We start from the raw sequence: 14,916 nt of genomic DNA, 5'->3' as shown, positions 1-14,916 counted from the left end.
ACCACTGAGGAGTCTGGTGGCCATGGCAGGGTCAGGGAAAAATGAGGAAATTGTGGAGAGGGTTTTCAGCTTGTGCGTTGTGGACATAATTCGTGGATGTCAGTAGAGTCAATTGATGATGCCGCTGCCCCAGCCAGCCAGTGACTCTCCACTCTGCCTGCTATTCCTCCCTCTACCTGCTGCAACCTTCAACCTACAGTACAGCCATAAACCTTCACCCATGTGGTCCCTGCTCCTGGCTATCTTTCTTCTACAAGACAACAGACTGACAAGGTTCATGCTCATTTGCCCTTCACCTACCTCTTCACCGTCAGTTCAGGGTGTCCAATTTAAGGACAGGCTATTGTTTCTTCACAGAACGTATGTGCTTCCCTCCCATTTCTAGGTCTCTATCTTGTTTCTCACATGAGATCTATTTCAGGTATATTTATTCTTAGTGGTGAAAATCCAAACTTAAATTTTAGTAGAATAAATTGAGAAAAATATCCTTAGATGTTTATATGAGAAAGCAGTTTTGTCTACACAAAACAAAATTGTGTTTAGTTTTGTTGCATTAAACTCTTGTGCATCAAAAAACTCCATAAAAATGAAAATATAAGCTGCAGACTGGGGAAAGACACAGGGAATGCATACAAATGCTTGCTAAAAAGTGTGAAATTTAACATTCCTCAAAGTTGCTAATGAAGAGGCCGTATTAGTGACCCGTGAAGACATCTGAGCCTCTACTGTGGCCCTGCTGGTCACTAGAGGGCAGTGTGAGGCTCTGACTTACTGACCAGGATGCAAAAGGTGATGATGGAGCAGAGGGGTAGGTGGAAAATGTATGGACTAGTTTGTTTCCTACTTCTGGTCCTTATAAGCCAGGAGACACTGGGGAAAATGACTCAATGTCCCTGAGCCTCCCATCTGTAAAGGAAGAATAAGAATGTTTGATGTGCAAGACTGTTGAAGGGCAATTAGCTATGTAACAAATACAAAGAATCAAACACACATCTGGGGCTCAGCAGTCACTCTTGTACTGAAGTTACCCAGGAAGTGACAAGCTGCAAGAAGATCCAGTAGAGAAGCGGGCCCACTGAGGGCACAGGAAACCTGGGCTCTGTTGGTTGGGAGAGCTCTGCACTCAGTAGGACAGAAGACATGCCTTCCAAACAACTAAAAGCTTCCCTTGAGGGAGTGAAAACTGGGTGGGGCCTGCAGCTCTCAAATCAAAGCTAAGGCAGGAAGTTTATATACAGAATGTCAGTGACTCTGCCAGACTGTGCCAAGCTGCTGGCACAGAGATACAGGGTCGAGTCCCCCAGCAACAAGGCGTTCACATTCAGCTCAGAGCTATAGTTAGGGAACTGGAGACCTGAGAATCGTTCAGGGAAGTTGCCTCTTCCTCTCTCTTCCTTCTCATAATACTCAAAGATAAATTGGGGGCCCTGACCCAGGGCCTGTTGGTACCAGGACACACTGCTGTGTCTAGAGATAGGAGAGCATCTCAGAGTCACTTGCTCTCCTCTCGTTTTGATCAGGTGCGTGGGACTTTGGGTGACTCCAGCGTCCACTGAGCCTGTGGAAAAAGCAGATGGAGGATGAGCCAGGAGACAGCCTAGAGGCCCTCCCCAAGGTAAAGTGGAGGACACAGGGGTGGGAAAGCTGAGAATGGGGTTGCTGTCCTGTGCACAGGACTCACCTGCTCCCAGGAGACAAAGCAGTGCCCAGCAGAAGAACCCGGGGCCCATGGCACAGTGGGGCAGGCAGCACTGCACCTAATGCAGGGCTTGGTCCTCCTGAGGAAGAGCTGAGTGAGTTCTGGGCCCTGATTTCATGATGGGAGGGGTATCCTGTGATGTCACTGTCCTGTGTCCTCCCAGTGCAGCCTTCCTTAGGTCTAGTGCTCCACGGACCCTGGACTCTACCTGTCCTGCAGAGCTGGAGGGATGGGTGAAGGCAGAAGCTTCTGCGATGACACAGTTGCTCCTCTGCCTACACTGCCCCAGCTCACAGGCTGCCCCATTGCCCTCTCACCCTCCTCTGACCTAGTGCTGCAGTGCTCCATGCTGGAGCTCACACACTGCCCATCAGCAGAGAGTGAGGAGCCTGTGATTAAACCTCAGGTTCCAGCTCTTCCTGGCTGTCCTCACAACATCTTTCTGATGCTAGATTCATACCAGCATTTCTTATTATATTTTCCGGTCCCAGACAACATTCCCAGCCCCTTTCGTCAGTGGCCAGTGGTGCAGAGTCCCCAAGATTTAGTCTGTCTGATCAGATTCAAAGCAGACCTGGGTTATCTGTAAATTATTTAAGAGTACAGATTCCCCAGAAATTATAGGACTTTAACAGCTTACAGCATAGAGTTTGGCATATGGGAGACAGGACAGCAGAGGGAGGTAGGGTCACCATCTGTGCTGGTTTGCAAAATCTATTCCCATGGCTCCCTTCTTGCTGGGTTAAATTTCCTGGTGGCTAAAAGTAGTCACACAGTAGCCTGAATGCTTTGCCGCTTAGACATTTCTTTCATTAGATATACTAGCAAATGGCTCATAATTTTTATATTCCATAAAGTTCTAGAACGGGACACAGCTTTGCCAAGGTTTTTGCTACTTATAACAAGGATGGCATTTGCTTCAATTTCTGATACCTTGTTCCTCATTTACCCCTGAGTCTTCACCAGAAGTGCCCTTTATGCTCTGTTTTCAGGAATCTTGGCTTTTGCTAGTCTGCTCCTCCCAGTTCTTTCAACCTCTATCCATTAGCCACTTCCCATTAACCAAAGCTGCTTCTACATTTTCAGAAATTATACCAACAGCCTCACTCTCAGTACCATATTTTCTTTCGATTTCTTTCCTACTGCTATAGAGAAACACCATGGACTGGGCAATTTACCAAGACAAGAGGTTTATTTGGCTTATAGATCTGGAGGCTGGGAAGTCCAAGATAAAAGGGCCATAACTGATGAGGGCCTCCTGCTGTTATCCGAGGCAGAAGGAAGGGGAAGCAAGCACCGAAGTCAGAGAAAACGGCTGAATTCATCCTTTTTATCAGAAGACCATTCCCAAGACAACTAATTCACTCCCACAATAAGGGCATTGATCTCCTTCTGAGGGCAGATCCCTCCTGACCTAGTCATAGCTCTCATAATCCTAATACCATTACATTGACAAGTTTCAACATGAGCTTTCGTGGGGACACACAAGCATAGCACACACATCTATACTAAGAGTCATTATTTCCACTCTTAAGTCCATATATATATATATATAAAAGAATGCATATGCCCACAGGAAAGAATCCCACAATATGTTCACAACAACTTTATTCCTCATAGTTGAAGACAGTAACATGGATATCCATCAACAAGAGAATGGATAAACAAGTTGTGGTATATTTATGCAATGGAATATTAGTCTTAAGAAAGAATGACCTACTGATACAACAATATGAATACACTTCAGAAATACTAATTTTGGAGAAAACAACTCAATAAAATATGATTCCATTATATGAAGCTCAAGAATAGACAACGCTACTCAATAGTGATAAAATAGAAAAGTTTTATCCCTAAGATAGAAATTGATTGGAAAAGAGCATGAGGACCCTTTCTTGAGTGATGGAAATTTTTTTTTTATAATCATTTCAGTTACTGTTGCACTGGCATATGCATTTGTTAAAATATACNTTATGCAATGGAATATTAGTCTTAAGAAAGAATGACCTACTGATACAACAATATGAAAACACTTCAGAAATACTAATTTTGGAGAAAAACAACTCAATAAAAATATGATTCCATTATATGAAGCTCAAGAATAGACAACGCTACTCAATAGTGATAAAAATAGAAAAGTTTTTATCCCTAAGATAGAAATTGATTGGAAAAGAGCATGAGGACACTTTCTTGAGTGATGGAAATTTTTTTTTTATAATCATTTCAGTTACTGTTGCACTGGCATATGCATTTGTTAAAATATACTAGGGTGTCCTTGTATTAATATTTGTGTTTTACTCTGTATTAATTATATCTTAATAAAAGTATTACTAAAAATTAAACAGCTAAATTGCATAAAAGGTGGGAGTCATATACAAATGTATGCTTGTATTCTGCACAGCCCAATTTAAAAATGAATCACACAAAAATAAGAAAAGACAGGAACGCACCTATCTGTGTAAGACATGGAGAATGTGAGAAGTGCTCAGTGACTGAAATAGGCAACATTGAAATTTGGCAACAAAATAAGCTCAAGTGACGAGTGGGCTGAAAAACGAGTGAGGATCAATATCAAGGAAAGCTGTAGACAAACAAAACTTTCTAAAATATCTTCATATGCTGGTGAAATCACTCTGAGAACCCTGAGCTGCTATACATTTCATAACTTGGGAAAGTGGGCATTCATCAGTCTCACAATTGAGCCTTTCCTTTCGTTTTGGCTTTCAACAGATTGGCCAATTGAGGAACTGATTTTTTTGCCCAGCAAGTAGCCTGCTCCCCTCTTTGTGAGTGGGATCCTGGATGACCCGGCATTCCCCCTTTGGCAGCCTCACAGAGGGGAGATGGGCACAGTACAGACACACGGGGTTCTGTCCACGGGGGGGTTGCACTCCCTGTGAAGCCCAGCTATGGACCTGCCAGTCCTGCAGTTAATGGATCCCAACTAAAGAAACCTTACCTCTAGTTGTCTGCTTTACCTGTAAGTGCTAAAGAGAGATACAGGCTGGAGAAAAATAAAATGTTTGCTCAATATTTTTCTGTAATATTTTACAAGAAAATCAATTGAGAAATTCATGCATTTTCATCCAAGGCAACGTCATGAGGATAATAGCTGAATTCCTTCCTTAATCTACCCTGAGAAGACTCAATACCCACAAATACTTTAGTAGAGACTCATTTATAGTCTATTTTCGATAATTCTACTAGTCAATTATCTTCAGGTCTAACGGCACAGTTTGGTGCATCTACTAACATTTTCCTTCAGTAGTCTGTTTACTTAGGTGTTTTAGAACTTGTTCTCAATATTTTTTGCCCTCCGGAGAACACATACTTGGTGCCCAATGGATTCTCAGCCAAGGTGATGTTATCAGTACAACTTACAAACTTGCAGAATCCCAGATCACTCAAGCACGTTAAAGCTGTTGACTGGTGAGACCTGCAGGGAAGATGAGGTGCAGCAGAGATGCACTGGGCTCAGGGCACAGCCTGCCCCTAACTTTCCAATGTTCCTCTGAGACATTTGCTCCCCTGCACCTGCCCCTGATACCAAGGCTGCCCGGCAAAATTTCTTCAACTTTATTTGACATTAAAGATTAGAGGGACTTCCCGCCTCTTGCACAGCTGTAGTTAGCCTAGCAATAACTGAAAACTGCTGCAACATCTGCATAATATTAGATCCAAGCCCTAATTTTTCTAAACCCTTTCCCTACTAGACTGCTCTCCCAGACTCCCCAGAGCCCTTTCGATCTCAGCGGACCACCGTGCCATCTTGTGGTCAATAAGTGAAGTTTCATCATTGTTTATTCTGCAATGACCCAAGGAATGCTGGGAAGTGTCTGCAGAGTAAGCTACCAGAATATTCCAGAAGTGCCATCCCGCAGGTGTTATGAGCAGCTTCCCTCAATCATCATACCAACACTAGTTCTAACCCTGATTATTGCTTTCAGTTACCAGTCTTAATATCCCACCCTCATTCTGAATAACTTATCACATAGCTCCGGTTATAGTCTAATTTTTTCTCCCTTAAAACTACCATCTAAAGAAAGAGGAAGAGAATGAGAGGAATGAAGGGAAATAATATTTGGTTTTAAATAGTAAGAAAACATAGACGTTGAGGTATAAAGAGATTATTTAATCTGAACCACTAAAGATATACAAAAATATCATCCACAAATGACAATGTTACCCCAAAAGTATAGATCAGCAAAAGATGAAGTCAAATGTCTATTAATAAAAAGTAAAATTGAAATATACAAAATGAATCCTCATATAAGGCAATAAGCAATGGTGGAGGAAGAAATACCTGATGCAGAAAATAAGGATGGATATAGCTAAGACTAGCAAAGTGGCTGCTACAGGAAATGATCACCATGTACAATGCATATCCATTGATCTGAGCACCAAACAGGGAAGAGATGATTCTGGCAGAGGCAGAGGAGCAGCGGAAGATGAGGACTCGCTGGTGCTGAATAGCATCATAAGGAAGCAAATCAGCCTGGGGACTGTGGATTAGATGACTTTGCTTTCTCCTGTCTCCTGTGACAGCTGAACTGAGCCATTTTCCTCTCCAAGGATTTGTTCCTGCACCCTGAGTTAGATGCCCCTGGGATTTGTTCCTCCTCAGCTTCCCATGGATGAAGTCCCTCTCCCTCCTTGTTGAGCACAGTCTGAAGGAGAGGTCATCTCCCCCTCCCCTTCAATCCCACAGTACTGGGTATTGGCACAGACCTTGCAATTGGCATTGACCTCTCATGGCATGCTCACATGCCTCCTAACTGTGCCTTTTCATTTCCACTAGACTGAAAGTTAGATGTGGGCAATGAAAAGTAACACCTTTATCATAGGATGCACGTGACTGCTCTCAAAATTCTTGCTGTTTCTTTCACTGCCTTGGGTTATAGCTGAACAGGAAAAATAGGCACAATTTCTTAATGTGACTTAACCAAAAAAACCTTCCCAAGTGCCAAAAACAATATAACTACCAAGGAATTGCTCTCCTCATTGGTGAGATGGCAAAATAAAACAAACAAAACAACAAAGAAAATTTTGTCAAATGCTTCAGTGGAGACCCAGAATTCCAGTCCGTCTTATACAAACATTATTGTACAGCCTCCCTCTAACTAAGAGACAGGCAGAGCCATCCCTGTGCCCTGCACCTGGCAGGAAAGCCCTGCTGGAGCCTGTGGGGAGCTGGTGAGGATGAGCCTTGGTGATTCCACCCCCAGAGCAGAGATTCTCAGGGAACTCTGGACAACTTCCAGGGACTCAGATGGAGAGTGGCCATACTCAGTCTTGGAGTGGAGAATACTTAGGGTGTGATCCTTCTGACCTCTCAGCCTAAAGTAAAACCAGAGTCATTCCTGACGTGTGGAAGTGCTTAGTTTCCAAAGCAAAATAGTCCTTGTTACAGGGTCTGTCAGTGACACAGAAGAATAACGGGGCTGTACGTGGTCCACAACCTAGAGTTGCTGCTTGCCCATCTCTGTTCCCAATGACTCCAGCATCTAAATATTCCATGCGAGGAAAGATAATTTGTAAATAATGAACTGGTTCAGTGATACCTTTAGTTACACTCAAAATAGTTGTCATGCTCCAGACTGCCATACTTGAAGGAGACAAAGAATTACGGAGCAAGAGAATTTGGAGGTTGAATAAAAATAGGCACAATTGAGGCCCCAGAAGATAATGGATTCTCAGAGCAAGAATAGATAGGAGGAAAATTCTGAGCCCTTTTGGCCCCAAAAGACATGGCATAACAGGGACATCAGAAAATACTCCAGTGATGTGCTGCTAAACTGGGTGTCTGTGAAGGTGGGGGCATGTCTGGTAGCATTTCCTAATTTCTGTTTTGCCAGCATCCCCACCATGGCAGACTTCAAGCTCCCATCATGGCTTCACTCAATAGGGAGCTGCGACAATTATGTCTATTTGGTTCTTCTGAGTCACAGAAGCTGACTCTAGCATATCCCTAGACTCAAGAGCAAAGCTTTCAAAGTTCTTCAATGCCTCCTACTCAACACACTAAAAATGAGGCCACAGCAACTATAGCAAACCTCCTTATTTTCATGATAGGATCAGAGTGTGTGATCCAGGGTCTTGGAATGGGCAAAGGGACGTTTGTGCAGAGAAAGGATTTCTGAGTCCTCTCAAGCTGCTGAGATCACAGAGCAAAGAGTTATGATGGTTGGTTGGGAGCTGCTAGCCTTTGATTTGAAGTAATTGCAATGAAATGTTTTTCCTGCTTAAGAAAACAGAATGATTTCAATAAAGCAGAAACCCTATTCCTTTCTATTTGTTCATTAGTAACATCTGCCGCTTGCTCCTCTTGCATGTTCATTCTCAGTATAAATTGGAAGCCCTGCTCGCTTTTATTACATGTTCTTGCACCACTGTTTACAACTGTGTACTGTGTTCTGTTCAGCCTCAGTGTCAGAGCTTGTCCACTGTTAGACCAGCTGTCTCAGGAGTCACGTCGAGGAAAGTGGCAGCAGTTAGAGAGAAGGTCTAGGAAGACAGGGAATTCCCATCTGTGCCCTGGCCTCACTCAGTCCCAAGAGACACAAGGCATCTGAGCAAGGAGTGATTTGATGACCACACAAGAAAAAAAACGGATCCAGAGCAACTCCCCACCCATCACCATCATTCTCTGGGGAAAGAAATTTGGTGTCTCTACCACTACAATTTCTGATCAGTGAATCTGGAAGGACTATGATGCCCCTCATAGCTATGAAAGACTCAGGCACCTCTATCATGGCTGTGTCTGGGACACTGAGTCCCAGACTTGGAGAAGTGTTCTGACGCCGAGGACTCTCAGAAACCCATGATCCATAATCACATCAGCTCTGACCAGTGCGTTTGATTTCATAGATACAAACTGCAGCACCACCCACAGACAGGTGGAAGATTCTATTGCAATATAATCATTGTACTTCTATTTATAGCAAGTACTAAATAACAATATATAATGTGAAAAATAAAATAAAAAGGAATAGATTCAATATTGTAAATAAAACACTTCTTGAGTTAAAGACCGTAGGAAAATTATTTCATATCAAATGAGTTGGACAACAATGGAAACACTCAGAGTCTAGAAATCATATTTCCTGAGCGAATCAAGGTGAACTCACAGCGGTGGTGAATGCATGCTTCTGTCTATCAGGACAGCAGCAATGGCAAATGGAAACAAAATAAAGGATACATGTGGCTTAAGGTAGACAGAAGAAATGATGTCCTCTTGTTATCGTGATTGCATTTATCAAGTAAGGACCACAAAAGTTGCATAGACCTTTACTTCAAACAGGAAGATAGGTTTGATATGTTGTTGCAGACACTTCCAAGGTGACAGAGATAGAAGAGGCTTCAGAAGAAAGATGTTCCTGGTGATGTAGCCTCAGACCTTCTAGATGCCCCAACATATGCAGAAGAGGCGTGTTTCCTGCCCTTGACAACCTCACGGATGTGGGCAGCACAGCAGCCTCCAAGACCTATAGAAGGTGCATGTCCGCCCTGAAGGCCAAGGCTAAGACCATATATGCCCTAAAGGCCAAGGGTAAGACATCCACTCCTTGCTTGGAGAAGTGAGCTGGCCCCGAGGACTCCTAGAGTGCAGTGGGCTGTGATTGTTTTCACCACCTACATTTGTATTCACTGTGTTTCAGGAATGAATCTGTGGTCTGTTTCTACCCAAAGGACAGCCAATGTCCAAATCTACTTCTTTCCCATGAAAAGTGAGGATTAAAGAGAGGCCTCTATTAAGGGTCTCTGGGAGCTGCAAGGAGAGAGAAGGATGAGGTTTGTGAACAGGAAGGAGGCATTTGTGCCACACTGCAGCTAAGCTGCTGGCACAGAGATACTTAGTTGAGTCCCCCTGCTGTGTAGGCAGGATCTTCAGAGTGGAGACAGATCCCTCAGGCCTCTCTGCAGAGAACCGATCACTGGGCAGCCCTGATTTGTCTGGTGGAGCTTCGTAATTGAAGAAAGTCAGAATCTCTGGGCCCTGCCCCAGGGCCTTTGATACCAATAAAGGGTTGCATGACCCGAAATTGGATCACACCTGAGAGCTACATCCTGGCCCCTACATCCTGTCCCCTCTCTGTGACTTTGTACCTTGGGAACTGGGAGACTCCAGCGTCTGTGTGATCTGTGGAAATAGAATCTGGCAACAGAATAAGGAAAACATTTGTAGTCATCACACACACACACACACACACACACACACACACCCCTACATGCAGAAAAAAAAATTAAACTCCTTGGTGTTCTGAGGACTCACCTGTCCCTAGGAAACCCAGGACCACCCAGCAGAGGAGCCTGGTGCCCATGGCAGGGTCAGGCCAGGACGGGGGCGTTACCAGATCAGTGTCACTGTGAGCAGGAGCAGAGGATGGGGGACGTCTTTGTCTCCACAGGGGAGTTCCCACAGTGACATCACTTCCTCTCTCAATCCCCAGGATGTCAGGGTCACAGCATTTATACTAGAACACACTTGGGTGAGGCTTTAAATATTTATAAGCTCTGTTTTAACATCGATGCATGGCTCATCACCTTGGGCTCCAGAGCTGTCTGTACCCTGATGCCTCACACTGCCTCTCTGAGTTCATCTCATCCTACATCCTCTCCTCTGTCTGCTGGGCATGTCCTGTAGGATGCGCCAACGGTGCCCCTAACATAGGGCACAAAGGGGTAAGCTCATTGTCTTTCCTGCAAGTCAGGGTCCCCTCTGCCATCCCCATTCATGTCCCAGCCTCCTCCATTCCCCCAGTCACATGTGTCCAATGGGACTGTTCCATTGCATGGGTTCCCTCAAGAACTGCCCTCAAGCCTTACTTCTGGGATCACTTCCCACCTTTGTTAACTGTAACTCAGAAAATATACCCATAGAAAATCATCTCAGGCATAGAGTGACTTACTAACGCTCATCTATTCCATGCCCTGGACTGGTTAACAGGGAACTTCCATATGAAAAACATTAGGATCTTGGCTCACGGCAACCTCCACCTCCCAGGTTCAAGCGATTCTCCTGGCTCAGCCTCCCAAGTAGCTGTGACTACAGGTGCCCGCCACCACACCTGGCTAATGTTTTTGTATTTTTAGTAGAGACAGGGTTTCACCCTATTGGCCAGGCTGGTCTCAAACTCCTGACCTTGTGATCAGCCTGCCTTGGCCTCCCAAAGTGCTGCGATTGCAGGCAAGAGCCACCACACCCGGTCTGACTTCACACTCTTTCAAATTTAAAAGCATAACTTATTTCAAATTGGAAATTCCCATACAAAGTGACAAATGAGCTTGAAGAAGCAAATGCTCTTATGCTTGCTCAATGGGAGAATACTAGTCTATAAACCCGTAGAAAACCATCTCGGGCATAGTGTGACTTACTAACGCCCATCTATTGTGTGCCCAGGACACTGGGAACTTCCATATATAAAACAGCAGGACCTAAATTTCTAGCATCAAAGATTTGTTTTACCATTGCCCAATTTAAGACACTGATGGAACACAAGTACACAGTTTACTGTTTGGGTCCAACTTACACAAAGTAAAATGAATATTCTTTACTCTGAAATCATATGTTCTCCTTTGAGTAAATTAAAAGGTGACATAAATCATGAATTAAGCCTACTGGGCTAGACTGGGCCAAGAGAAGACAGAGCTTTGTTCTGGAAAGGCAAAGTTACAAATGCATGAAGCACATTTCTCATACTGCAGAGTCCAAAGGGAGACCAGAGCACTTGCTTTGGTTATAAAAGAACTGAGTCCAAGAAGGCAGCAAGAGGTGAGATTCCCTCCCACTGTCTCCACAGGTCACTGCACTCTGCCCAGCAGTCTGATGTCCATGAAATTCCATCAGGAGGGAGGCTCAGGAAAGAGACAGAAGAAGGAGGCAGAACCCTGACTATAGGTGGAGGGAGACTTTAGGCACAGGATTAAAGAAAAGTTAGTAGCCAGTGTCTGGAACATCTACATACAAATTGTGTCCACATTCACCTAGGTAGCACAGGTGTTCCCTGGAGAGGAGTCCAGGGACTGTGGAAGATTGAGACAGTTGTGTGATCAGATACCTTAATCTGGGAGAATCCATCCTGTGCTAGATTGCGTTAAATCAACTTCGCAAAGGCAAGATAAGAATGCCATTTCTCTTACCATTTTGGGTTAGAGATGGTCAAAGATACATCAGGTAAAATTTGTTAGATAGAGATAAAACAGTCACTATTACACCAGGCAGGTCATTATGGTCAGACAGTGAGAGACAGTGACCAGCAAATACAGAGGCATCCAACAGACCTAGGAAGACCTGTTCCTTCTGCACCTTGTGTCCAGTTCATCTTCCCAAATGCTGGCCAACAGCAGCCAGGCTGCCCCCAGTGTTTGGCAGTGCACCTGCAGGGGTGGCCCCCATAGAGAGAACAGCTTCCCCAGAAGCAGGTTTCCGTGGCCTTTTCCTATGCTCCTGGCTCAAGGTCCCACTTGCATGGCCTGGCATGCTCTGATCCTCCCATGTCCCTGCCACTCCAGCCTGTCCTGCCCAGATATCCAGGATCCCTGGTTACTGACTGGCTCCCTCACCTTCTTATTTCTCTCCTCCAGACCTCTTTTCCTCAGCTCCTGCCACATATGCATATCGTGTAATTCTGATCATAAATCCATTACAATGTCAAATTTGTAGTGGCCCTGTTTTATTTATGCAAACCTAATGGAGATTTTCTTACCAGAAGTGCTTTCAAGGAACAACATTTAAGCATAGAATTCTAGAAGTAGATCTCTGATCTGTCTAGATTTGTTGTGGGAAAAGACCCTGAAGGAGAGCACAGAGACCTGGAGGAGGTCAGGTGCTGCAGCCACAAGAGGAAGCCTTGACCAAGGTGTGGTCGCCATGATAGTGATTCCCCATCAATTTCCAAGACCAACCTGGGCCCAGCAATCAAAGGGGTGGGCTTTCTTATACTTAATGCTAGATCTCTGCCAGGTTACAGTAGATCTAATGTGTTCCTACCATTGTTTCTTCCACCCGCTCATCACTCACTCATCCATTCTCTGTGAAATGAGTCTCCCCACATGCCAGGCACCAATGTTGGTAAATGCAGCAGGCACAGACTTAGCTCTCATGGGCTTAAAAATTGGGTGGAGAGGCCAGGTGTGGTGACTTATGCCTGTATCCTAGCACCTTGGGAGGCTGAGATAGGCAGATCATGGGGCTGGGAGATGGAGACCATCCTGTCCAACATGGTGAATCTGATCTCTACAAAAAAACACAAAAACGAATTAGCTGATTGTGGTGGTGCACACCTGTAATCCCAGCTACTTGGGAGGCTGAGGCACGAGAATCGCTAGAACCAGAGTCAGAGGTTGCCATGAGCCAATCATGCCACTGCACTCCAGCCTGACGACAGAGTGAGACTGTGTCTCAAAAAGAAAAAAAAAGTAAAAAAAAAAATGGGTGGAGCACAAAAATAATCAGACAAGTATCTGAGAAAGCCCAGTGGTGCCAAAGGTTACTAACAGACATCTGATTCTATGAGAGCTTAGGAGAGGAAAGTCGATCTCAGCTGGGAGGGGAGGGAGTACTTCCCGCAGGAGGGCTGATCATGCTGAGATCTGAAGCACAGGTAGGAGCTGGCCACTAGAGGAAGGAAGGCTCCAGCCCAGGGCAGAGAAAATGGCCTTTGAAATCTCTGCAATGGGAAGAAAGGAGGCACAGAAGAGGATCTCGCCTCATGGCTGCAGTAGAGAGGGACGGAGAGGTGAGGGGAGGAGATACCCAGCAAGGCCTTGGAGGATGACTGCCCAGATGAGAAAGGTGGGCCACAGGAGAGACCATGTGAGGGTGGGGGCTGGGGGAAACCCAAGCAAAAGGAAGCAACATGGTCACCAGGGAGAGACGGGAGTCTAGATGGATGTGAACTACAAATCCGTGTTCCACCCTGGGGGCCTCGGACTCAGTATGATGGGTAGAAAAGTAGGAGCTGGGGAAGCCCTGGCCCCACCCCAAAAGGAGAGCCCTGAGAAAAGAACAGACAGAGCAACAAAGGAGACTTATGAGGACCTGGGATCAGTCCAGTCCTGGCTGAGACTGCCTGCAGAGGCACCTGGCAAAGAGCAAGGCTCATAATGTCTGGGCCACTTGGGGCCAGTCGGGGTACCAAGGTTCGTGGTGCAGAGAACTCTGCCCAGGGCATCCCTGAGTCTTGGGTGGAGGAGGAGGGAAGAGCCCACCTGACTTTATGTGCAGAGAGAAGATGGCCGTGTAGCACTGTGGTGTCACTGCTGGCACAGAAGTACACAGATGTCTGGGAGAGAGCCGCCAACTCCAGTCTGAGTGGGAAATTTTCTGTGTTTAATCTGGAGACATTGTAGCCGTTGGGGACTTCTCCTTTGTCAGTGATACCAGCACCAACTGAGTAATGAATCAGCCTCAGCCCCATGCCTGGGTCTTGTCGATACCAGTACATGTAGTTATGGTTCATATCCTGAGCACACTGCAGTGTCATGCTCTGTCCCATCTTCAGGACCTGGAATTTTGGTGTCTGAGTGACATCAGCATTCCCTGGACCTGCAGAGAGGAACAAAGCTGCTGCTGCACTCCCAATGGGAAGGTGCTGGGCCTTGAAATCCATGCAAGGGTCCCTGCCCAGGACCCACCTGCCCACAGGAGAGAAAAGGCCGCACAGCACAGGAGGCCGATGCTCATGGCAGGCAGGACGGAGGGGTCTTCTGGTTCTGTGCATTGGTGAAAGGGTACCAGGACTCTCAAGGGAGTCATTCTGAGATGTCATTCTCCCTGCCTGGGCCCCAGAACCTTCCTGTCAGGAGAGACCACGCCCATTCCCCAGATGGTCAAATTCAAGATGAATGCACTAGTGAACAGCTGAGAATAAGAAGGACACATTTGTCTGAATTGAATCAAGTCTACAAGATTTTCATGACTTTTTGTGAACAGTTTGTAAGTCAATGTCAATTTTATTTCTTCAATAATATAATACATAGCCTGGTGTTAGTTACCTATGTAGTGCTGTAGTCTAGAGTCTTAGGGAAACTCCTCATGTCTTCCTGGTGTTTTTGATTCCTGTATCCCAAATATCCCTTCAAGTATCCTTTTCTAATTTGCTTAATTGACCATAATCCTGTTTAAAATCCTTTGTCTATATTGGTTTTCTCTGTTATCAAGTTTCCAAATCCCAGGGGCAGGCTCATCAACATTGGGGGAGTCGTTTTGCTCTGTT

General features: G+C 45.3%; 1 gene segment (V, D, J or C); it reads right to left on the bottom strand.

The window, feature by feature from the left end:
* Positions 1 to 1,269: 1,269 nt before the first annotated feature.
* On the bottom strand, positions 1,270 to 14,424 carry LOC108541519 (T-cell receptor beta chain V region C5-like). The segment is given in 3 exon segments: positions 1,270 to 1,558; positions 13,910 to 14,246; positions 14,336 to 14,424. Coding segments are annotated over 3 exon segments (477 nt in total).
* Between the last annotated feature and the right edge of the window lie 492 nt (positions 14,425 to 14,916).

The sequence above is a fragment of the Rhinopithecus bieti genome, unplaced genomic scaffold (genome assembly GCF_001698545.2).
Source record: "Rhinopithecus bieti isolate Rb0 unplaced genomic scaffold, ASM169854v2 scaffold_20175, whole genome shotgun sequence".
Classification (NCBI taxonomy): domain Eukaryota; kingdom Metazoa; phylum Chordata; class Mammalia; order Primates; family Cercopithecidae; genus Rhinopithecus; species Rhinopithecus bieti.
Note: the sequence above shows the minus strand (reverse complement) of the source record. Positions and strands in the feature narration are given on the sequence as shown.